General features: G+C 40.8%; 2 protein-coding genes across 5 annotated transcripts in view; both read left to right on the top strand.

Moving 5' to 3' along the window:
- The window catches only part of PCGF5 (polycomb group ring finger 5), a 59938-nt gene extending 54876 nt beyond the window's left edge, over window positions 1-5062 (top strand). For 2 of the 4 annotated variants that reach the window (XM_057370935.1, XM_057370934.1), the window contains 3 exons: window positions 3562-3651; window positions 4602-4707; window positions 4822-5062. In XM_057370935.1, the coding sequence (XP_057226918.1) occupies window positions 3562-3651; window positions 4602-4670 (159 nt within the window). In that variant the 3' untranslated portion in view covers window positions 4671-4707; window positions 4822-5062. The remainder of the gene's footprint in view (window positions 1-3561; window positions 3652-4601; window positions 4708-4821) is intronic. The other 2 variants (XM_057370936.1, XM_057370939.1) reach the window with 2 other exon arrangements.
- Window positions 5063-17150: 12088 nt separating this feature from the next.
- HECTD2 (HECT domain E3 ubiquitin protein ligase 2) overlaps window positions 17151-22947 on the top strand; it is a 60906-nt gene continuing 55109 nt past the window's right edge. Inside the window, exon 1 of the mRNA XM_057370933.1 lies at window positions 17151-17326. Within this exon, the coding sequence (XP_057226916.1) occupies window positions 17303-17326 (24 nt within the window). The 5' untranslated portion in view covers window positions 17151-17302. The remainder of the gene's footprint in view (window positions 17327-22947) is intronic.

The raw sequence follows: 22947 nt of genomic DNA, 5'->3' as shown, positions 1-22947 counted from the left end.
AATTATCTATTTTTATGGATAATCTGATTGCCTAATAGTTTCAAGGGACCTATTTAATACCAAAGGTAAAGCCACCCAGAAACAGACTTGGAATATGACATTGACACTTTTCCTGAGTGGTCAGGAGGTACAGCTGGAGTCAGTCAAGCAGAACTGAAGCAGTGGTGGTGTCTGTGTCACCAAGCTAAAGGGTTAGGCACACCTAGCAGTTTCCAAAACAAATAAGAAAAGGAAAAAAACCAACAGGAATAGCATAAAGGTTGAGATAACAGACGTAGAGTAGCTCTGGGTCCTAGCTCATGTTCCTGAGGAGAAGCACAAAGGCTTGCATTTACTGATGTGTCTGCTATACCTGGCCTGTGAMCTAACAAAAAAACTCAGTGTGCTGTCAATCCTGTAAACCTTCCAAAGCACAAAACAGTCACCAAGCTACTTTTGGGGTTTCTAGTCGTAGTTCAGTAATATTTCGGAGGGTGGAAAGGACAGACTTGGTGAATAATGAGAAGATCTTAAGTATGTTTTACAGATTTTTATAGCTATTTTTTTAGCAAATGGCATTGCTGTCCTTGACACGAGACCATTGATTAGCAAGAAGTGATAATTTACTTGTGCAGTATAAAACAGAGATAACAAAAATTCCAAATTATCTTGATTTCTTTTTCCAGGATAGTGATTAACTAAACTGGAAATAATAGGTCAATTTAATAACTAAGCTGGCTGAAAGATTTAATTCTAAATACTGATCGTATTTTTTTCCTCAAATAGATGCTTCTCAGCATAAACATGAAGCAATGCATCATTTTTTCCCTTATTGCAGACTTAACTATTGAAAGGAAAATATTTTGMATTTTTTAAAAATTAATGCAAAGCCTGAATTGCTGGATGTTCCAGGCTACTGAATAGATGATATAGGGTTACTCTCAATGGATTTTTTGGGGGTGGGGGCCTAAGTGTCCTTATATAAGCTGTGATCCAAGTTATAAGAAAGGAGCCTATGGTGAGCAGTAATAACATTCTAATGCTTCCTTGCATTTGATCAGTAGTTACCAGTTTTTTAATAAAGCAGCCCTCACAGTACTTAGAGCTCATAGAACATATTGTGATCTTAAGTTGCGAATTTGTTTTAAAATATAAAATGTTTTAAGCTTTTTGTCAAAAGTGATAACATCCTATTACAAATAAACCTTTTTGTGGTTGTAAAATTTAGCTTATAAATCATTCAAATTGAAGTGAAAAAAACACAGGTCATTGTTAATGACAGTCTATCCTACTATTAAGAATATATGTATTTTTGTAAAGGAAAAGCACTTGTAGATATTTAATCAGTCCAATATCTATCTATGTTAATGTTTTGGAGAAAAAAAAAAAAAAAGAAAACAAAAAAAAAAAAAAAAAAGAAAACAAAATGCTGCTTAGAGAATCACATTTTTATTTTTTGTGCTCAAATGCATTTTCTGTTGGTTTATGGAATGTTTATTCTGTGTGAAGCTGTATAGTTAGTACAGCTGGGCTAAATGCATTTCTCACCTTAAACAATTGTATCTGACTATGATAATATATTTTGTGTCCAATCAGAAAGCAATTGCAAAACACAGGCTTGTGGTGCTGTTTTTCATCTCTGATATTAGCTTCATCCTGCCTTATAACTTTTCTACTTCATAACAAGTACAAAAAATGCTAACAATTTTATGTAATGTATGTGCTTCAATGGACATGTCAGGGTATATCTGGTTGTTTAGTTGAATCTTACTGTGCTTACTAACATTTTTATGAGAAGATGATAGAATTTTACATGCAGTATTTAATAAACAGTCCCCTGGATGAAAAAGTATGTAAGATCAGTCAAGTTTAGTGCTTACCTTCTTTCTAAGGAAAATATTGCTGGGTACATGTGTGGAACATGATTGCATCACTGAAGTTTCTGAGAATTTGTGCAAATACTATTTTTTAAATCCAGAATAATTCACTTCTTGTAATATTTTGCAGCTCTTTGCAACCTCACTTTCAACTGTTGTGATTCATCATAATGCATTAACACAGTTTCGGGGAAAAATGCAGTAAAGGATTTTATTAAAGTACAGTAAAGAGTGGCAACCATATTGGTTTGCAGTTATTAGTGTACAATCCAAAATYTCTTATTTCAGTGGGATTCTACAGGGCTCTACTCCATGGGTCTGATGCTCAGTTAAGTTCTTCAGCTGGACCTCAGTGAAGTGACTTTCTGTAATTATCCTTGTAGCTGAGACTTGAAATGAGCCAGACTTCCCACTTCCTCACTTAATTTCCTTTTATGGGTGACTAATATTGTTTATATTTACTCTTATTATATGAACCTTCTCATAAGTAAGTTTTGCAATAGTGAGTGTGTACACTAGCAGTAGAACTCATTGGTAGGAACTCAACTGGGTAAATGCTTGTGTCCTTGACAATTTGGGGGAAAATTTGACTCAGATTATGAACGCTTGAAATGGCATTCTCTCATTTATGTTCATGCTTCTCAAAGATCTGCAGTTGATGAGGATTTGATGTGTATTATTACATATGAACATTGTTCATTTTTATAATTTTTTGTTAAGAGCTRATTTCTGTAGTAATTCATTAGGGTCAACATCTCAGGGTCCACAAAGTAGCAGTTTAAAAACTAAAATCCATTTGATCTGAGTGCAATACCAGTACTGCAGGCTTGTGTCTTTTCAAGAACCAAATATGTTGTTTTGAAGTATTTAAAAAAGCACTGTAAATTTCACCCAGTTCTACCAAAGGAATGTGAGGGTTTTTTTAATCTAGAAGCTGAGTGCGGCCCTAGAAAAAATGAGACACAACTGAGTCAGCACTAGTGATGAGTTTTACAATTAGTGAGGACAAGTGCCAGTACTTGGCGGTTTTTCGCCAAACCCCRTGGTCGTGCCTCTTGATGTAGAGTGAAACCTGTGCAAATCTGCATCAACATTTGTAAGCAAGATTTATTTTGAAACAACAGCTCATGCAAATCCTGTAAATGGGTCTCTAGAACCTTGTGTATAAATGTATCAGGTGTGTAATTATATTTCTAACAGTGAACTACCTGTATGACTCAGTACTGGTGATGTTGAGTGTTTCATGCTAATGTCAAGAAGCTTTACAGCACCTTTATAATGGTTGATAACAAATGTCAATTTGGCCTGACCYGTATGCTGCAAGATGCCTCTAGCCCAGTTGGATTAATTTTATGAAAAATCTAGATGAGCAAGAAGTATAACTAATCTGCTTACTAGCACTGAATTGCTCCTTTCTCAAAGCAATAAATATATTCATGTTGTAACATCTGTTGTGCAGCCTACAATACGAGTTGTTTTGTTGCATTGTTTCTATATAATTTATTTTGTGCAATAAAAAAATCTCTGGTTTTATCTGACTTCTCTCTAGTTTGTAATATTTGAATTAAAACATTTGCTAGCTTTATATCATAATCATGCAAGCATACTGACAGCTCACAGAAATGTGAGTAGAAAACAGCATGCAGTAATATTATGCACTATAGAAAAAAMCAGAAGGTTCTCACATGGCCTGATTTTCTTCTAGTTGATGTCATGCAGTGCTGCCATTCATTTTCATGGGTGCAGAGTTCTGAAGTTGCCTGGACTTGGCACCCCATTTGTAAAATATAAGCAGGTAGGTTACAGTGTGACTATGTTTGAGGCTTTCTTTAAAAAAAAACAAACAACCCCATAGAGCTTCTGCAACTTTTTTTTAACCTAATTTCACAGCCTAATTTTGTTCTCTCCCTTTTTGATGTTTTTCTGAGTTAATATGGTTTCAATGGTATTTATTATTCTGTGCACTTACCTTTATTATATTGTTGGGTTGTTTTAACTCTAAGGTACTGTAAAATAAATGTACATGCAAATTGGAAGCTAGAGGATATCCTTATGATATCCATGTGAAGTAATGTTATTCATGCTATAAACTGAGTTACTGCAAAGGAAAACAGTGGAGGGAGCCCTGTTATTCAAGAGAACTTGTGCATTTTGTCTGAGCTGCTCTACAAAACCTGCATTACCACCACGTGAGCTCTGAGATTTGGAAATAATAGAAAGAATTGCTGATTGCACTRAAATGATCTGAGACAAAGATGCTCTTGTAAAATCTTTCTGCATGTTAGCAGAAAAATACCCAATCGCCTGTGAGCACAAAATGTGAAGGTATATGCAGGACATGGCAATCCATACATATGATTAATTAGGATTTGTTCGTTGTGTTAATGGGCTGAGAGCAGCTATGGCACCATGGGCTGCTCTGTAACCTGTGCAGATGAAGCATTGCAGCCTCAGTGGCTTTCTTTGAACCTTTCTCACCTGGGATATTTGACCTTTAGATTTGTCAAAGGTCATAGGCTAACACTTTCCCTTCTTTTAAAAGTGTTCTTGAGACTTAGGGCTGTGAAAAAAAAAAAAAAACCCTAACTCTACGTAATGCTTCGACATAATGCCATTATACTCTTTATCAAACAGAAATTGAACAGTATGTAAACGCAAAATTCTGCTCCTAAATAGGGAATGTTCCTCAAGCAAGATTTCCATTTAAAACACAGTGAKTAAATTATTCTAAATAATTTGTTTCAGATAGCTAAAAAGAGAATCATTGTGGGGGAAAAAATCCCATGCATAAGAATGGTAATGGATGCCTGGTAAGTCATAAAGCTGGATTATGCTTTATTGAAGGAGGAAGGTAGGTGGTATACAAACAGCTGTTTACATCAAGGGCATAGCACATGCATTTCCCTGTTAGAACTGTGATTCACATTTCTTTCTACCTTAATTATTTTTTCCTCTTTTATTCTAGAGGAGAATATGCAGTGCAACGTCATTATAGGCAAGAGTAATGTTTTTCAGAAGAAAAGTGCTTCAGTAATTTAGGTTTCATTAAAGCAACAGGAATCTGCTGGCAGTATGTAATATGAGCACTTCGTTCCAATGGCACACCTCCAACATCTTCATTTGGAAAGAAGACTGCTGCATTCATAATTCATAAAAGCATTGGCATCTATCCCATTAAACTCACACAGGAAAATAAAACATKCTTGTATGCAAAAACACCCTGTCTATCTTTTCTATTTATAGGTTATGTTCTGTCCTTTCCTGTAGCACACAAATAGCTACAGTAGGTGCACTTGTAGATATGGAAAATAATTACAAAAAGGAACTTRAGAAAAGCTGTACTTAATACCAGTTTTGGAGAGACTTTAAAGTCCTTGGATTTAATGTCATCCTGTTACACATGTATGTGTCAGTGCCCCTGAAGATTCCCAGTCCTGCTGCCAGTAGCCTTTACAGATTTCAGTGTCCTAGTACATCTCCAGAACCAGCAGAACGTGTTAATAGCCAGTATTTCCCTTCCAATTTCTCTGTTCATGTCGTTCTTAGAGTAGCATGATTTTGTCTTGACTAGTTTCTAAAATGTGTTTTATTCCCATTCTCCTCCCTGTAACCTGCTAGAAGTGATGCAGATGTAGAGAGAGTGCTCTATGTGCTCCTGTCTTATGCTACACCCAGCACCARGAGTTCTCAACATCTTAAACAGTGAGCCCAGGAAAGTTTAACTGCTGCTCCTGTGCTTTGCTACTTTATGATGATGAATTTATAAAACACTTTAGTACCCACAAAGAATGTAATTTGATTTTTTAAAATAATTTATTCAGAGACATCTAAAATCAAAAATGTTTGCTAATGGAAATTTTTGTAAACACAATAATAAATACATAAATAATGCTATAGCTTATTTAGAGAAGTGACACTACAAAGGAAAAAATCTGCACTGTTGCTATCAACCCAGGGCTGCTGTAGTATAGTTTTCTATAGTTGCAACAAAYATGTTATGTAGATGCCTGAGCCTATAAAGGCGTGTGCTGAAGGAATACTCATAYGTGTAACATGCTAGATGTGTACATAGGTTTTTAGTGATGCTGTTGTGGAAATACAAATTGGCCTGCTGGTAACATCTTTTCATTTGTTTCACAGGTTGTATTTAAAACAAGAAAATCACTTGGAAAATAGATGCCTACCATTTCAAAGGAATCCAAAGTGCTTTGTAGGTTATGTATTTAAAACATACACATGCAGGAGTGACTTTGCCATGGCAACGTGGCCACAGGTTAAAGTAGAATCGAGCAGCTTAGCCCAAGAAAGTAATTCAAGTGCAAGAGAAGTGTTGAAGGTAACAGTAATGTGAAATCAGAATTCACACCTGAATCTTTTCAGGTCTGTTTCCTGACTGCAGAAAAGTGCCAGGCAAGCCTTTCAGTGACTGCACAATGAGCTGCCTACCATCTGCATTCAGCCTCAAAACACTGATTTCTGCCTGCAGCTCCTGGCCAAGACTATTCTATGGCATACAAATTGTCAGGGGTAAAAAAATCAGAGTAAAATGCCTTCGTCCTAAGARCTTTAATATACTCTTATTTCCTAGCATGGGGAAACTGCAATAATCACTGCTTAAAGAAGCTGACAAGGAGATAAATTATTCTGTGTTCCTTGTAATATCTTTTAGATTTTGAGAAGGGGGTGGATGTGATAGGAGAGGCYTCTTGTCTTTCTAAGGGAGAGGGCTGTACATTAATTTTCTCTATTCTGATGTCCTCTACTGCWAGTCACAAGAGGAGACTGGCTAAAACCAAAGTTGAATAGCCCATAAGAAATTCAGTCTTCAGCCTGATAGTTCTCACCTCTCTCAATTGCACAACAACAGGTGAGGACAAGAATTTCCAGAGATGTAACATCACAGAGAGCACCATGTGGAGGAAATTGCTCAGCACACAARGGTGAGCCACAGCTGGGCACAAGCTCCACAGCTGCATTGGTGCAGCACTGTTGGAGCTTTCTGCAGCTCTGTGCAAGGAAGCTGGCAGCAGGGAGGCAGTGGCTGTGGGCTTTGAGCCCTGGTACAGCTCAGGTCAGTGTACACCACACTTCACGGCAGACAAGGTGCTGGCCCATGGCTTATAGAGAAAATATTCTATCTGACCTTGCACCAGTGAATATTTTTAATACCACCTGTGTTCTTCGCTGCTGCCAAATTAATGACCAGCAGATAAACTGTATTTTCTAAATGTCCTCACATTTTACTACTAGGAAGGGTAGTCTTAGTTCCAGCTGCTGTTTGTGGCCTGACATTAAGAGTTAGTTTTCCTGGAAAACAGTAGAAGAGCATCTTGCAGCCTTTCTGCAGAACTGCAGGCAGAAGCTCTGGCAGAAAGCAGGAGACTCRTTGGTGTGGCCATCACCTTGAGACTGAGGCTGTGGATTCACAATTTTCTTGTTGCTGAACTCTTTGGGAGCATAGGTCATGGGGAAGAAAAAACACCTGCTTTGCAGCAGCTGCATCATCTGCTCTGCTTTTATTCTCTGCTTTTATTTACCCATAAGCAACCACTGGAATGAGAATTATGGTGAGGAAAATACTGTGGTAAGGAGTGCACAGTTGTGGATACAAATCAAAGATTTCTGTGAGAAAGTAAGCACTGGTCAGTGCTTTATAATAATAATAGCTTCTTAGAAAAGATAKCAGATCCCAAGAGCAAAAGCATCATGGGTTGTCTCCTGCTGCTCAGAGAWTTCTTCCAAATGTAGTCCTCACAGAGGCTGATGATTAATTCCATTGACTCCACAAGGCAAATATGTTTTCTTCCACTTCAGTACAGGATCAATTATAATCATCTCTAAAAGCCTACAGGTACAAGCACCTCTAGTGCAKCAGACCACAAGGCACATACATTTTTAATTTGAGGAGCCAAAGYTGAACTGAATGCCTATCTCTTCATGCATCAGTAATATTTGGAAAAGGAGAAAAAAAAAATCCATCCTGGGTCAATGATGATTCCATGAATGCTGCTTTTCAGAGGCTCCACTTGTGCTTCTACAAAACTCACGAAGGAAGGTGGTCAGATTTTCTCTGACTTCCATAAATATGTGAGCAAGACAGCGACACCCAGGTGCTGAAAAATTCTGAGTAAGAACGAGGAGCAGCAATCCAGCACACAGCTGATTGCTCTCAGCAGAGCAATGTGGGGGTGTGCAAGACCCCRGCTCCAGGGTGGGACACAATTCCAGCACAGGCATCCATCCCCAGGAACAGGAGGAATAGTTTCTCAGTCATTCTTCAGAACCAGATGGATCAAGGCCTGCTTAGCTTTCACCCACACYCAGATCTTTGGAGTTTGTGTTTTGCATTCAAAGAAAAATCACCTTTTGACAATTTTCCAAAAGCCCTGTTTTATTTTTCAAAATTCACTGATAAAGCCCAGTACTGGGAGACCAAAAGGCAAAGCCCCTCCCTTACACTGGGAGACCTTCAGTGGAATGGAGAGACTACAAATATGATGGCAGCAAAAGAAATAGGGTTCTGTGAATGGAAAATGTCTGATTAAATAAGAAAAACTACAGAAGATTTAAAAAAGAATAACTGAAGTATATCAAATTAAAAGCCAAGGAAATAAGGAAAAAAAAAAAAAAAAGAAGATTTAAAAAAGAATAACTGAAGTATATCAAATTAAAAGCCAAGGAAATATGGGGAAAAAAAAAGAAGAAAAAAAAAAGAGCTTGTTAATGATTTTATAGATGTTCTCATGTTCATTATTTCCTGTACAAAGACAATAATTGAGCCCTAAGCAATTAGCACATAATTTACGGCTGTTAATGATCAGTGCAGAGCAGCCTTTCCCTGCACTCAGATGTGTCCAAACCAGGTTTCTGACCTGTAAATGTAACCACCTCTACCGTGGTTAGGTAAAAACTGYGCTTAAATGCCTGAGACAGCTGCTCAGATCAGATGTGATCGCAGGGGAGGAGGTGCAGAGAGTTTTCTCAAGGCCTGGAAACTCCGTGTGCGGGCAGTCTGTCATCAGCCCYGATCACTGGGAGCTCGGTGTCAGTAAAACAGTGACTCTGTGCCCAGGAAGGGTGGCGCAGCAAACACCGCTCTGCACAGAAGCCTGGCACATCGTAAACGTTTCTAGCAATAGCCTTAATCTTTGTACTTTTCAGCACAGCTGGAGCTGGACTCTTGTGACAGCATTTATCCCAGGTAGTTATGTAGAAAATCCAAAGTAAATAATTACCCTGGTGCTCTGCTGCTGCCCAGCAATAAGCAGAGGAGTTGTTCATATTCAGGAGCTGTTGRTGGGAAGGTGCTGCACCTCCACGTTTTAAGCTCATGAAATATGATTCATGTCACAGGTACCTATTCAAGTCACAGGAAGGTTTTGCCCACCATTTTATATTACCAATTCAGTTGAAGCAGCCCATGGACTTGTGAAGGCACAAGCTTTTGCCCTAATTTTACCAGCCGCAGTGACTGTTSTTGCTCTCCACACCAGAAGTCCCATTAAGAAGCAAGCTGCATTGTGTTACCCAGCTTCATCCTTTCAGGTTGGATCTCCCATCAAATAKTGACTGATCAGATCTTCTTAGATATTATTTTTCTCTATTCATCATTGATCTGTCTTTATCCTTTAACAGCAGCAGCTCTGTTTGAAATTACAGTGGTTAATTTTTTTGAACCATCTCTCCCAGTGCCCGAGGTGTCAGCAGGATGGAAATTRCTGCTAAAGCAGCAGCCACAGGTGRGTGCAGCTGCCAAGGTCTGAGTGCAAAGCTCTCTTCACACTCAACCACTTCCTTTTTTGCACAAAATCAAAGCAGGGGGTGTCTTCCCCTGGTATCTTCTGCTTTGGAAAATTCCTACCCCACCTGCATAAGGTGGTAGAAATTCACAGGCAGGTTCCTGGAATATCTGCAGCATTCCCCACCCAGCCCTACCCTGCACCATTGGTGGAATTTACTCAGTACTTAACTTGATATTATTCCTCAGAACACCTGTATTTTTTTCTCTTTTCTTAGACCTTAAATTGAAACCTTCATTTTTCTGTTTTCTTCCAATCTTTATCTAAGACCAGCTAATGCATTCAYTAAATCCTGTGCCCCTTCTACCCAAGTGTGATTTGCACAGAAATTTAAACTGGGGCCAACTTCTATGCTGCCTTTGCCAACATGTTCAAAGCAGGGAGATTGCACGTGGCAAGAATTTAGACAAGGTAAGACTCTTGTGTAATGGGAACCTTATTCTGAACTTTCTCAGTTTAAGTCTGGATTTTGTCCGTGAAAATCAGGTTCATGTAAGGCAGACTCCCCTTTTTAGTATATACAACACTGAATCTCATTTTCTTATTCAAAACAGAAGTAAAGCAGGTGCCATTTTTTCTTCCTGTGATCAATATTGCTGTTTATTACTTCCCACAGGTTTGTAAAAGCAGACTCTWCTCAAGAGGTTTTGAGGATTTTCCMMRGAGTATMYATAAGCTGCAGGGTTTCCTYRGGCTATCCAGGTGAGTCTCCTCTTCGTTTGCAGTGCAGACTCCTCCTGAGGTGGATCAAGGCAGTGGGAATATCTCCTCTGTCCCACTGGGACAGTTTTAGAGTTGTGGCAACTCAGGCTGTGCACAAGGGGCACCTAGGAGGGCTTAATGCCAACTTTGAATTTGTTTCAACATGAGAACAGTATTTATCATGGAAGTGGGTTGACTCCAAACATAGTGAGAATGGACCAGAGCTCATCACTGCTCTTTATTAATCTTTCAGTCAGCTAATTAAAAAAGCAGAGCAGTCTTGCTCTTTGCATTTCTTSCTAGTATAGATAAAGTATTCATTTCCACCTTAGCTGCAGGATGACATTGGCAGGAGGTGTTGGGATCTGAGGAGGTTTCCAGCTTTGTTTTAGTCTGTTTCTGAGCATCTGCTGAGGTGGGCRTCTGCTTCAGGGGGGAGGGAAAATTAACTTTATTGATTGAGTAATTTCCTTTATGAGGGCTCTGAAGGGGATGGCTGCCTGCAGAAATAATATTTGTTAAATGGCCATATTTGGAAAATGAGTCAGTGAGAAAATAGCATGCAAATCCCCCAGCTTATCTCCAGCAGGGAAAGAACAGAGATGTGCTAAGAAAGGAGGATAGATGCTGACTTGGAGATGATGAGATAAAATGACCTTAATAGGAATTTTGTTTCACTTTAAACTAAAAAAATACATTAGGAAAATGTTGGAATTGGCCATTCCAAATGCTAAAACTTTTTCTAATGAAAAAATATGCACAAAATTARTTTGCCACCAAAATAAGTTGAAGTTCACGCTAATGTGCGAGGTTTTGAAGCTCTATCCTTTACCTACTTTCACCTGCTTTTTCTAAAAAATAAAGCCCTAAAAGAGAGCAAAATTACGTATTTAAGGTATTAACAAWAAGAGAAAGGGAGAAGACACATCTTTTTGGTGCATGAACTACTTCAGCATACTACACAAGGGTGGCAAGGCCCTAAAAACTTAAAATACCTCACAGGCAAATCCTTGGGTTTCAGACAGGCAGGCAGCAGCCCATCTAATTAGCTACAGATACTGTCTCTTTAGCAGCTTTGTAACTGCTGACCTTTCTCATTTACTGGGAGTCTTTGTAAGAGAACATTTTCCACAGTCTTTTGTCCTGGCACTGACTTTCTAAACCCAGGAGCAGACTGAAATAGTTTCTACTTTCTACCAGTTTGTGGGTGTCTTGGGTCTCATTTCCTCCTGTGTTCCTGAAGAGATGCCAAGGCTTTTATGTCACTGTGGGCTTGGAGTGCCTGCTGGGGACATGGCAATGCCTGGCATTTGGAAATCCTGGGCACGGGGAAAGGACACCAGCAGCAAATTGATGCGAAGTTAAATTATTGCTTTTGTCCTTAGCCTTGAGACTGGGGTGGGAGGTGGTAGATGAAACAAGATGAAATGTGATCTTCACTAAGTAAGCTTTTAAAATCCTGCATTAGCCTGGGAGGCTGCCCGTGGAACAGAATAACTCTGCACTGATGCAACTGAAACACTCCCTGCCAGAGCTCAAACCAAACCAGCTCGGCCCAGAGAGGGGAGAGCAGGGAAACACTGGGGGTGAGCAGGGAAATGCTGGGGACGAGCAGGGAAACGCTGGGGACGAGCAGGGAAATGTTGGGGGCGAGCAGAGAAACGCTGGGGGCGAGCAGAGAAACGCTGGGGGTGAGCAGGGAAATGCTGGGGGAGAGCAGGGAAATGTTGGGGACGAGCAGGGAAACGCTGGGGGAGAGCAGGGAAATGCTGGGGGTGAGCAGGGAAATGCTGGGGACGAGCAGGGAAACACTGGGGGCGAGCAGGGAAACGCTGGGGGCGAGCAGGGAAATGCTGGGGGCGAGCAGGGAAACACTGGGGGCGAGCAGCCACTGTGGGGACATTGCAGGGGACACTGTGCTCAGCCTGACACATCCCCACAGCCCCCAGGGGACACCAGCAGCTGGGAAATGCTCTGGGGCCTTGGGCTGGAAGGTATAAAAGGTTTATAACAGCGCTACTGTTGTCACTGCAATCCCTCCCCAGCACTTCTCTAGCACGGGTGATGAAGCGTGCAGCAGGCAAAGCCCTCCAAGGCTCTGGGGCTTTGCAAAACACACACACAGCACYGAGAGGGACTGCAGGGTTTGGCAGCATCCTGATGGCAGCTCACGCCCTCCCCTTCCCTCTTGATGGCCACTGCCTCATGCCTGTGCTCCTTTCCATGGAATTCCCAAGTCTCATCAGTGGCAATGAGTGTTTTCCAGCCCACCTGAAAGTCCTTCTCCCTGGAGTGGTTTTGCTGAATGATTTTTCAAAGGTCTAAGTCCCTCTACCTGGCTGTACATCGAATCCCATGTTTCCTAAGTCCCTCTACCTGGCTGTACATCGAGTTGTTCAGCTTTGGTCTCCTCACTGCAAGAAAGGCTTTCTGGAGGTGCTGGAGTGTGTCCAAAGAAAGGCAACAAAGCTGGGGAAGGGCCTGGAGCAGYTGAGAGAGCTGGTGTGCTCAGCCTGGAGAAAAGGAGGCTCAGGAGAGACCTTACTGCTCTCTACAACTGCTTGAAAGGAGATTATGGCAGGTGGTGATCAGCCTCTTCTCCCAGGCAACTAGTGATGGGATCAATTCCCCAAGTTCCACCAGGGGAAGTTTACATTGGACATTAGGAAACATTTCTCCATGGAAAGCCTCATCAAGCATTGGAAGACTCAGTTGTTTGAGTCGCCAGCCCTGGAGTTTTTGAGGAGGTGTAGATATGGCCCTTGGGGACAGAGTTTAGTGATGACTTGGCAGTGTTAGGGTAACTGCTGGATTTGATGATCTTAAAGCTCTTTTCCTACATAAACAATTACATGATTCTTGTTCCAAATGTTCTATAGGGAATCAGTTGATCAGAGCAGGACTGAAATACAATGCTCTAAATACAACCAACAAGGGAGGATTGCAACTGTGAAACAAATACAGAAAGAGCCATGAGACTGTAGTGAGGTGTGTGATGGCCCTTCCTGAGGTTATCACAAAGACAAAAAATTTTAAAAAATACAATATCCTACAAGTCAAAAGGCACTAACTCTTGCCACTGAACATTTTCACAACTCTTTATAAGATGATCCTTCTAAAAATAGTATTTAAACCTTCCATTTACAGTAAGGGTTGTTTTCTGGCTGTGGATCRCTGAGTGTTTTTATCCTTGTTCAGTTTGCTTTAGTAAAGATGGATGTGTCAGTCTCATGTCCCAGAAAAATAATAATTAAGTTATTTCTTTTTAACTCAAGTTTTCTCTGTATCTTGCTTGGATGTACTCTAATTTGCCCTGTGAGGCTGGGGAAGGGGAACATTCTGTGCAGAAAATCCTGCCCAGTCCAGGTCATACAGGAGATCTGATGAATGGGCTGCTGAGGGTTCCATCAGCTCCCACAGCCTCCATCAGCTTGCAGAAGAGACAAKAATTAAGCATTGCAATAAAAATTTTCATAGTGCTTACAGGTGGATGGAGATCTGCACAACTGAATGCAATGAAATGCAGTTGTTTAAATGGGGCAGCAGATGTTTGTCTTCCACTGCTTTTCCAGAGGCAGCATGTCCAGAATGGACAGGGGTGCTGCTAATGCCCTCTTCATGCCAGCAACATCACCTTGAGCTGACCCCAGTTACATCTGGGAGCTCTTCCACAGGGAGTGTCTCAGGGAATCCARCAAGAGTCAGTTCTGATCTCCATCCCAAAACAGCAAACACGGATCTGCTTTGTGCTGGAATTGGTGTAAAGGCTTGGGCCAGCTGCACCTGTTTGAAGTACAACTTCAAACAAGGTGGATTCACTGCATTTTCTGTAGTAGATTTACTCCAGCTCTGTCTGGAGTGCAAATGGCTCTGGTACATTGGACCACAAYTGTTCCATAGGCAAGAACCAAAATCCCATCTTTTTTTGGAAAAAAAACAAGACTTTAATGTCTTTCATTCCACATTCTGGTGTATTTGGGCTTACTCCCGGTAGGATGACTATTAATATATAAWTTTTTCTTAATCAAGAGCAGGTATTGACAAATATATTAATTCAATGTTAAGGCATTAAAATGGGGCTCTGAGGAGGAGGCTGAGCATATGACAGAGAAGAGATATTGTTTGTCCTGGGGCAGAAGGGGTTGGGAGGATCCAATTGCATTCTTCTGCTATCAAAAGGGGTGTTAGAAAGATAAAAGGTAATTTCAGTAAACAGAAGCTTGGTTAAATGGCACAATTCTTCCTAGGCAGAAGAGCAGGGACTGCCACAGAGGTTACACAGCACTGACAATTTGCATATATCTCTGTACTGGTAATACCTGTTCACTGCTAGAAGCAAGCCAGATTAAGCAACGCTCCTCACATATTCCCTTCTCAGAATTTCGGGAGTTTTAAGTGCTCTTGTAATTTCTGAACATGTACTGTGCCCTTGGAGTTGCTGTCCTGACAGTGGTGGGGGGAAATGAAAAGCCTCAAGTTAGAAGCCCGAGTTTCATGGGAACTGTAAATGTCTCAATGAATTTCAGTGCTTCTTTAAGCAAGCAAAATGAGAGRCTGCTCCAATGCCTCTGTGTAATCAATTTCAACATTTATGACTCAGACTATGAAACATGCAGTGCTGAATTATTCACYCTGGGCCAAGAAGAAAAATAAGACAGCATCTCTTACTACACTGTGAAGTATTATTACAGGATAGCAGTGGTATGTTGAACCCTAAAAATCCTCTTARTGTAAACTAACTGAAAGTAACAAAACACAACAGGCTTAGCTTTTGGACATATGYAGTTTAATATCATAGTGGTTCTGGGTTTGTTTTTAAAATTGCACTGTTCTTAAAGCACAGGAAAAGCTAGAGTGGAAATGTGTGCATTTGTTTATTGAAACAGCGTGATGTAACGTGATAACTGTTCTTTCTGTTACCTTTGATCTTCGGCACATGAAGTCAGGTTTAAAGGTTGGGCAGGGTCAAAGTCTCTCTGGCCCCAGGGCCTGGCTTTGGATGCCTGAAGTGTCTTCATTTGACACCTTCACAGTGGCCTAAAACGCTCAGCGAGTGATCTATGTCCAGCTCATGAATCTCTTGGCATTTTTTCAGAATGATCATGCCTTGAGACAACCTTTTTGCAGTTTGACTGGCTGTAGGTTACCCAGAGCTAGCATTGCTTGAAAAGAAGCTATGGGGGAAAGTACTTTTCCGCCAAAAAAAGTAACTAAATCAGGTATAAGACTATTTCAGTTGAACTTGTACCTACTGGCTCAATCCAGAAAGCATCATCATTATTATTGTACCAATTTTTAGGCAAAATCACTGATTTTTTTTTCTTCCTGGCATTAGCAGTCAGAAAGCCTGGAAAAGGGGTCATGCAAACTCTGTATGCTCAGCAAGAAGTTGCCTGGATAATCCCCTGAGTAAAATGTCCTATTACAGGCTTCAAGCTTCAGGGAAAMGCCTTCCCACAAGAACCTGGTCCTGGCTCTGTCCAGATGTGCACCTTTTCCATGGCAGAGGGTGGTTACTGTCCTTGCAGAGAAAGCAGGGGCTTTACATTTGTTTCCCTTCTCAGCTTGAGAGAAATCAAATCCACGTGTCCTATTTCCAAGRCAACCATTTATCCTGGAAGAACACCCTCCTCTCCTTTTGGATGTGTTCTGCCAAACCAAAATTAATTAAATGGAGAGAAAGCACAAAGAGAGGGAAACCAAAAGGCTGTGGCCTACAGCTCAGGGCACTCATGAGGGAGAGGGGAGTTGTGAGCCATGGTTCCTGCCCCAAGGATGAGTTGATGAGGGATGAAGATGCCTCAAAGATGAGGGATGCTGAGCATCTCTGCTCGCCCTCAGCTGAGGCAGTTCTGGATGMATAAATGGGTGAACATCAGGGCACCTGGATGGGGAGTGGAAAAAGTAGGTATCTGTCAAACTGAATTTTCTCCAGTGCCAGGAAGCAGCCAAGCAAAGAGAGTTTGGGATCAGGTATTTGAGTCCTGAGTCCTGCACARTCCTTTTCTGAATTGCAAGCCTTGTGTCCTTCATTTGTCTCTCTCTCTCTCTCTTTTTTTAATTACCCCAGGTCTGTTTGTCTGAATTCCCTCATTTGAAGCACCCTAGCAGATCTCTGAAAGGATAAGCATTTAAAGGAATTAGTTGCTCGTGGTGCAACTAAACATAAGAAATGTTCTCCAGTATATGGAAAGGCTACTTTAAACTCTGCTTTCTGTTCCCCCATTTAATCTAAAGGTTGTCTGTTCAAGAAGCTTGTGAGGACAGTGCTGTTCACACTCAGTGATACAAAGTAATACTGGTTTTGGGGATGAGCAAATTTAGCTGTGATGGTGTTTTAGCCAGGACATGTTATAGGGAGAGGAATCAGCATTGGCTCATTCCTATTGCTTTGGCAGGCATTCCCTGTCACTGATGTCTCTTCACTGTTGGAGCTGGAGAGAGAAGTTTGAAATCAAGGTTAGGATAGGCAAGGAAAGAGTKATGTGTAAAATCGTGAATCTCAGCATTCTAATCACAGCTATGGTTATAATTAGTGATATGGCAAAGATAAAATACGCAACATGCCTGAGGGACCTATATATGCACTGCTCCTGGATTGCTATCTGACAAGCAAATTAACCACAGTCATGTTGAAATGCATACTGAGAATGCTTGCTTGGGACTGGACTAACCACTCTTTCATTACAGTGACACGGAGAGAACAAAGAAACTTTAGAGTAAAGAAAGTAGTGAAATGAAGGACCTGTTTCTCAATCAGAATGAAGGAGCTCAGGGTAGTAAACCTGCATTACAACTCCTGTTGGAGATGACTGAGCTCCCTCCCTTGGAGACACTTCTTGTACTCACATTTTGTCGTGTCTTCCATTTTCTTTTGCCCAAGTGTGGGCCCTTCTGAGTCACCAGGCTTTCTGTGGATGCCAGAACAAGAGCATAAGCAGTGGAATGATGATGGAGCATTTCTTTAGGGTAAGTAGAACGAGGCTCCAAATTTGACTTACAAAATGAATAACTTTCTCAGCTGTAGGTGTTTGGATACATAGTGCTGAGTAACTACACTGAAATACGTCATTATTGTTTGGTGTGCACTGCCAGATTCTGATGCAGAGGGAAGAAATCTTTTATCTAAAGGAGGAAAATGCAGAGGCGGTCAGAAATGACAATTTCTCCCTCSTGTGAAATGCTCATGTGCCAGCATTTGTTCTTGTCATGTCTGCTTGGGACAGAGAGGTGAGATAATGAACTTTTTTTTGGTGTTGACTTGTAGAAGATGTCAGCCATGTGGAAAGTGTTTTCTGGAAAATTTTGGATGGGTTTCCATACTGACTGCACCAACTACTGACTGCAAAGGCTTGGCAGGGCACCCTGACAGGGCTTTGGTGGCACTGCCACATGTTTGCTCACGTTTTTCATCTCTTTGCTGAGTGTACTGCAATCCCCCATCTTGCTCAACAGAGATGGAGTGTTTCAAGGTCAATGAATTCAAATTACTGGTTCTGTCCCCTTCTCAAATGTGGAAATTTGAAGTGGAAGCCGTAGCTCATGCTGGGAAGTTGCACACTGTTGAAACTGTTTGTCAAGAAACACGAAAAGAATTGCAAGTGAAATAGGAGCCTTGTAAGTGAATTGTAGCTCTCTGGTCAGAGCCAGCTTCACCCCTCTCACACGGCAGAGGAAAGATTTCCCTGTAGGAGATGGCGTGTCAAARGGGTCTGCCACCATCTTCACTGGCAATATCTATGTACATTAATGCAAAGGGCTTTTGGGAGTACCTTCCAAACTTTCAGCTTCTTTTCTGCATTATTAGCACAGAGGTGAAYTTATGCTTGGTCTGATGCACCTCAGACCTTAAATTGAATGCCTTAAATTTGTAGAAGGCTGCTGTTAAAGAAGCTGCTKGCTGTGTCTGGGAGGTTTGTGGTGGAAGCTTCTCTCTGTGTAAATGTCGGGGTTACCTCCATTTCCTGAGTAATTGATAAGCAGATGAGAGCACCTCCTCCAAACTGAAAATTAATTGTAGTTGAAGTTCAGGGAGCCCCAATGATGGTTAAACAAACGCAAACTACCTCATAAATTTAGAGCTGAATAAGCTCATACTTTCTTCTGCTCAGAGATAAACATGAGTGTTTAAACAGAATCTTTTCAGTTGCACTGTTTATTCACCCAAAAGCACTTCGGCACATTCTCCATCCCCCACCACAATTTCTCACTCTCTTTTTAGCCATTAATACTCAATTGTAGTACAAAACCTGGAAGGAGGGCGTGGAGGGGGATTAAGAGGCCACTGAAGCCATATTTGATTATTGCAGGTGGTAAGAAAAGGTCACCACTTGCTTTAATTTTGCTGCTTTGCAAAAGCATGAGGTGCCAAAATGCCACAATATTTTGAGTCAATATTTCAAACCATTGAAAGAAAAAAGTAAGATGTAGTAGAGGTAGATGGATGTTGATTTTCATTTTAATACGTGGGGTGTTTCTAATTGCATGAGAAAGGTGCACGATGTCAATAAACCAAAATGAAGTTTTGGCATAAAAGKTACATCTTGCAGCATTTAATCAAGCAAATATCCTAAAAWTTCAGATGGAAATCTTGCTGCAGGAAGGATCAYTTTTTGGCTACRAAGTATAAGAACAGCAACTACATTAATAATTTTTGCCATGATATACTTTCTTCTTTGTAAATAACTYRTTTCTTATTTGTGCTTGTAATGCTWAATCTCCTCCTTCCTGCACAGCCACAAAGCTTGCTTTAAAATTCAAAAATTATTATGGCCTGTTTTCATCCGATTCTCTTGACATCAGCAGGAAGATCTGCCTCTCCCTGGAATGCATTAAAGTAGTGGATATGAATGCTATAAATGTATCAAGAAATAAAGATATTACTTCAAAATAATGGAGCAGCAGCTCCTACCCCAGCAGACACCTTTTCACCTCTGCTCAGCAATAAGCAGAAACACGGCTGTTTGCATAGATGCCCTTCTAAGCTGTTGCCTTCCATTTCAAGTCTATTATTTCTAAAGGATTCAGTCACATCAAGTTAAATCTAAACAAAGGAAGGTCTTCACAAATAAAACGAAGAAGCACTATCATTTTACTACAGTCAAAAAAATAAATAAAATACTTGCTATAATTTTATATCCCCTGTGCAGAAAAAAAAACCTGCTTGCTAGTGAGTCACGATGAGTGTTATCTCTGGGCTCTCAGGTTGAAGGGGATGCAGAGGGTAACCCGGGACATCGGTGAGTGCTTTTGGTGTAACTGAGATTCTCCTGCGGCGCGGGGGGAGCGCAGGGATCCTGCAGGGGTGACCACGCTCGGTTTGTGCTGGAAGATGAGCCAAACTCATCCCGAGCCGCCACAGGCAGCTCCCCGCGGGCTCGCATGAGTTCATACCGAAGGCATCCCGAATATGTCCCTGCCAGGCGCTCTGCCTTTTTAGGATGAGGCGCTTTCCTTCTGAGCCTGCGCCTCCCGGGCTGCTCGGAGCCTGCTCAATGGGTGGATACCGATGTGACTCGCACCTTYCTCATGCCAAACTGGTTATCCTGCTTTAACACAGACTAGAGTCCCTTTCTTTAAGCTGTATGTTGGCATTTCTTTGAGGCTAAATCTGCGSGTTTCTATCTTGGGAAGGGACAGACCGTGTTCATCGCCATCTGTGGGTGAAAGCTATATTCTTCGCGTGTTTAGGTTCACAGCAAATCCCAAAGTGCTGCTGCAGGAGAAAGAATTTCTACCTGAACCTCTTCTCAGTCTGTCAGCAGTTTTCTTCACGTGGGAATTTCCCAAGGAACTACTTCAATATTAACAAGCAATTATTATTATGGCTACTTAGACCAGGGCTTGRATGGTGCTGTAAAGTAAACACAGATAGAAAACATGGGCACTGCAACTTTGGCATTAAGAAATGTCTGGTTTTTCACACGAATAAATTCTTTACTTTAAAATGCTGCTACAGCAGAAAAAATTAGCTTCAAGGTTGTTAACTCTAGTCACCCATTTCTCCAAAGATCCACAGCATGCTACACATGGTTTATTCCAATTCTGAGCAGAGGCTTTGCATTATGCAAGTGAAGGCTTTGGTCTCCGTTTGCAGACACTGAAGCCACATTTAACCTGTGGATGTGCAGGGTGGGTGTGAGTGCTGGAGTGGCAATGARGCAGCCCAGCAGGGAGTCAGACACTCGGTTACTGGGAATGGGSGAGATAGCGCTGTTAAATTGACTCTGATTTCCACCATTTGCTGCAGTCTGGCCATAAATGTWCAGGGAAGAAGGTATCCTGGTATTTGCCTCCAGCTTCAAATAGATGGGTTTTGCTGAAGCTGACAATTTTGTTTGTTCTCTGCTCTAATTTTGCAAACAAAGCAGGACTTTCTGAACACTCAGAAAACAAATGACAGTATTGTTTCAGAAGAGACTTAACGAGGGTAAATTCTGCTTTTAGAAAAAGTCAGACACATGACTCCTTTGAACATTTTCTGACACCACATCTGTCAGTAATGGCTCTTTCCACTAGTAAGTGTAGGCTTTTACAGCACCACCTTAGGAGTGGCTCTGGAGTCAGTGGTGAGAAGGTCAAGGTTTGGAGTCCCACTATTTGYATATATCACAAAATGCTGACAAGTTTCCCAAGTAGTTTAGAAATCTTTTCTAAATTCCTAATTTCTAAATTGTCTAAATTCCTGTTACAGCCTATAATTAACAAAATAGCAGAATTTAAAAGAAAAGAAAATTTCTCTCATTTCTTCTACAAGTGAGAAGTCCCAGTAACCACTGTGGTGGAATTTATCATTGCTGTAGCATTTCACTCATTTTTCTGCAATAAACTATTAGTTCCCAGAGAAAGCTATTACTCTTCTAGACTCTCAGTCCAATAGGAGATTCATTTGCCCTAAGGATTTATATYAGTTCTCTTATCTAAATTTCCCACTTATTTTAGAGCTATTGTTCTGTAAATTTTGCCAGGGACATCCCAGAACACTTCCTGCTCTAGACTTTCACCAAAGCCAAAGAGCGCAGCAGCTACACCCATAACTTCCTTAGACAGATTCCTGAGAGAATGCATCATCTCCCTTTTCTTGGCTTGCTGTAACATGCTTAACTTTTATAGGCATTAGACCTTTTAACACTTTCTAAATTTGTGCTGCCAAAGAGATGAGCAGCATAGAACCCTGAATTGCATCCATTACATTGYTGTGTGTTAAATATACACGAGAATGCAGAGCCCTCTCTCCTCTACTTTGTATCAAAGACATGCAAATTTAATTAATCAAAGCTGAAAGAAGCCCTCAAGCAGAGGTGTTTTGTAAATCATTAAATTCTCAGGTGTCAATCTGCAGAAAAAAAGAATTGTTTAGGCTGTTACACTTGTGCAGAGCATGACTACCTCCTCTTCAAGCTTTTGGTGAGGAAGAAGCATGGAGGGGGTGTGAAAAAAAAGGAAATCAGAGGTAAAACATAATGCTGACCTGGATAATGCGCCATTTCTTTAAAAATGTATGTTTTTATTATTTACACAAAGCTTTTTTTCTCCGTTGTAAAATATTTGCAGTAGCAGCTTAATTACCATAACAGAATTCTGCTTCTAGTTACACCTGTAACACTAACAAAAGCTCTTTAYAGTTTATTTTTACAGTGATATCTGCTTAAGATAAACTTGAAAACATTTCATCCTTCTTAAAGACCATTCTTTGGCTGTTCATTATATTTGCTTCCCCACTCCTYTTTTCTTGGAAATTCTGTGTAAAAGCAGCTTATTGGTTTTCAGTTCCTTGTTGTGAGCTTTTTCTTAACACTGTAGGGAAGAAAGGATTTTTTTTAACCCTCTCGAGGGCTGATTAGAAAAACTTTTTGATTTGAGAATGCTCATGTTTGATCTGTAAAGAATAGATTATAGAGAACCAGAAGGTATCTCAAACAGCTACTGGTGTTTGAATGGCTTCTTGAAGATCCACCATAAAGTGTCTTCCTTCCAATACTTGCCTTCTTTGGCCTCACAAAGGAATTAATGTACTCCCTCGTGGTTCCCATGGAGCTGTGCATGAGCTGCATCAGAGAAAGTGCTTGATAAATTGCAAATTTTGAGGGTTGTTGGTTGGCTTTGCTGTAAATGGGTTTGCATCTAATCTTGTTTCCATTGGTTTTATTGAAAGTAATGGCTGCTAGTTGACCAAATTACAGCAGTATAATTCCTGCTGGAATGGAAGTCAAGCATTAGAAAATATAAAAATTAAAATCTAGGGGTCTCTGAATAATACAGAGAGATATCTAGCATAAGATAGATTTATGATCCTATCTTTTCATTTTTGTACTGAGCATCCAAACACGAAATTCCATTTTAGGTAATCTTATTGTCACCTGAAACCTTAGTTGTTTTCCCTAAACTATCACTTTAAAATTTGGAAGCAGCTCCAGAATGGCAGTTGGAAACAGCTTTGATGGTGTTCATCTCTGCTATGCTTTCTACATTATCAGACACCTGGCTTCATAGCTCTGCAAATTTTATGTCTGAGAGAAAGGGACAGATTTGCAGGTAATAATAACTTTCTTACTGTATGAAGCACAGACTGCACGCCTTCTAGGTAGCAA

The sequence above is a fragment of the Malurus melanocephalus genome, unplaced genomic scaffold (genome assembly GCF_030028575.1).
Source record: "Malurus melanocephalus ecotype Western Australia unplaced genomic scaffold, MMel_1.1 scaffold_137, whole genome shotgun sequence".
Classification (NCBI taxonomy): Eukaryota; Metazoa; Chordata; class Aves; order Passeriformes; family Maluridae; genus Malurus; species Malurus melanocephalus.
The sequence above is the reverse complement of the archived record's forward strand: the minus strand, read 5'-3'. Positions and strand labels throughout refer to the sequence as shown.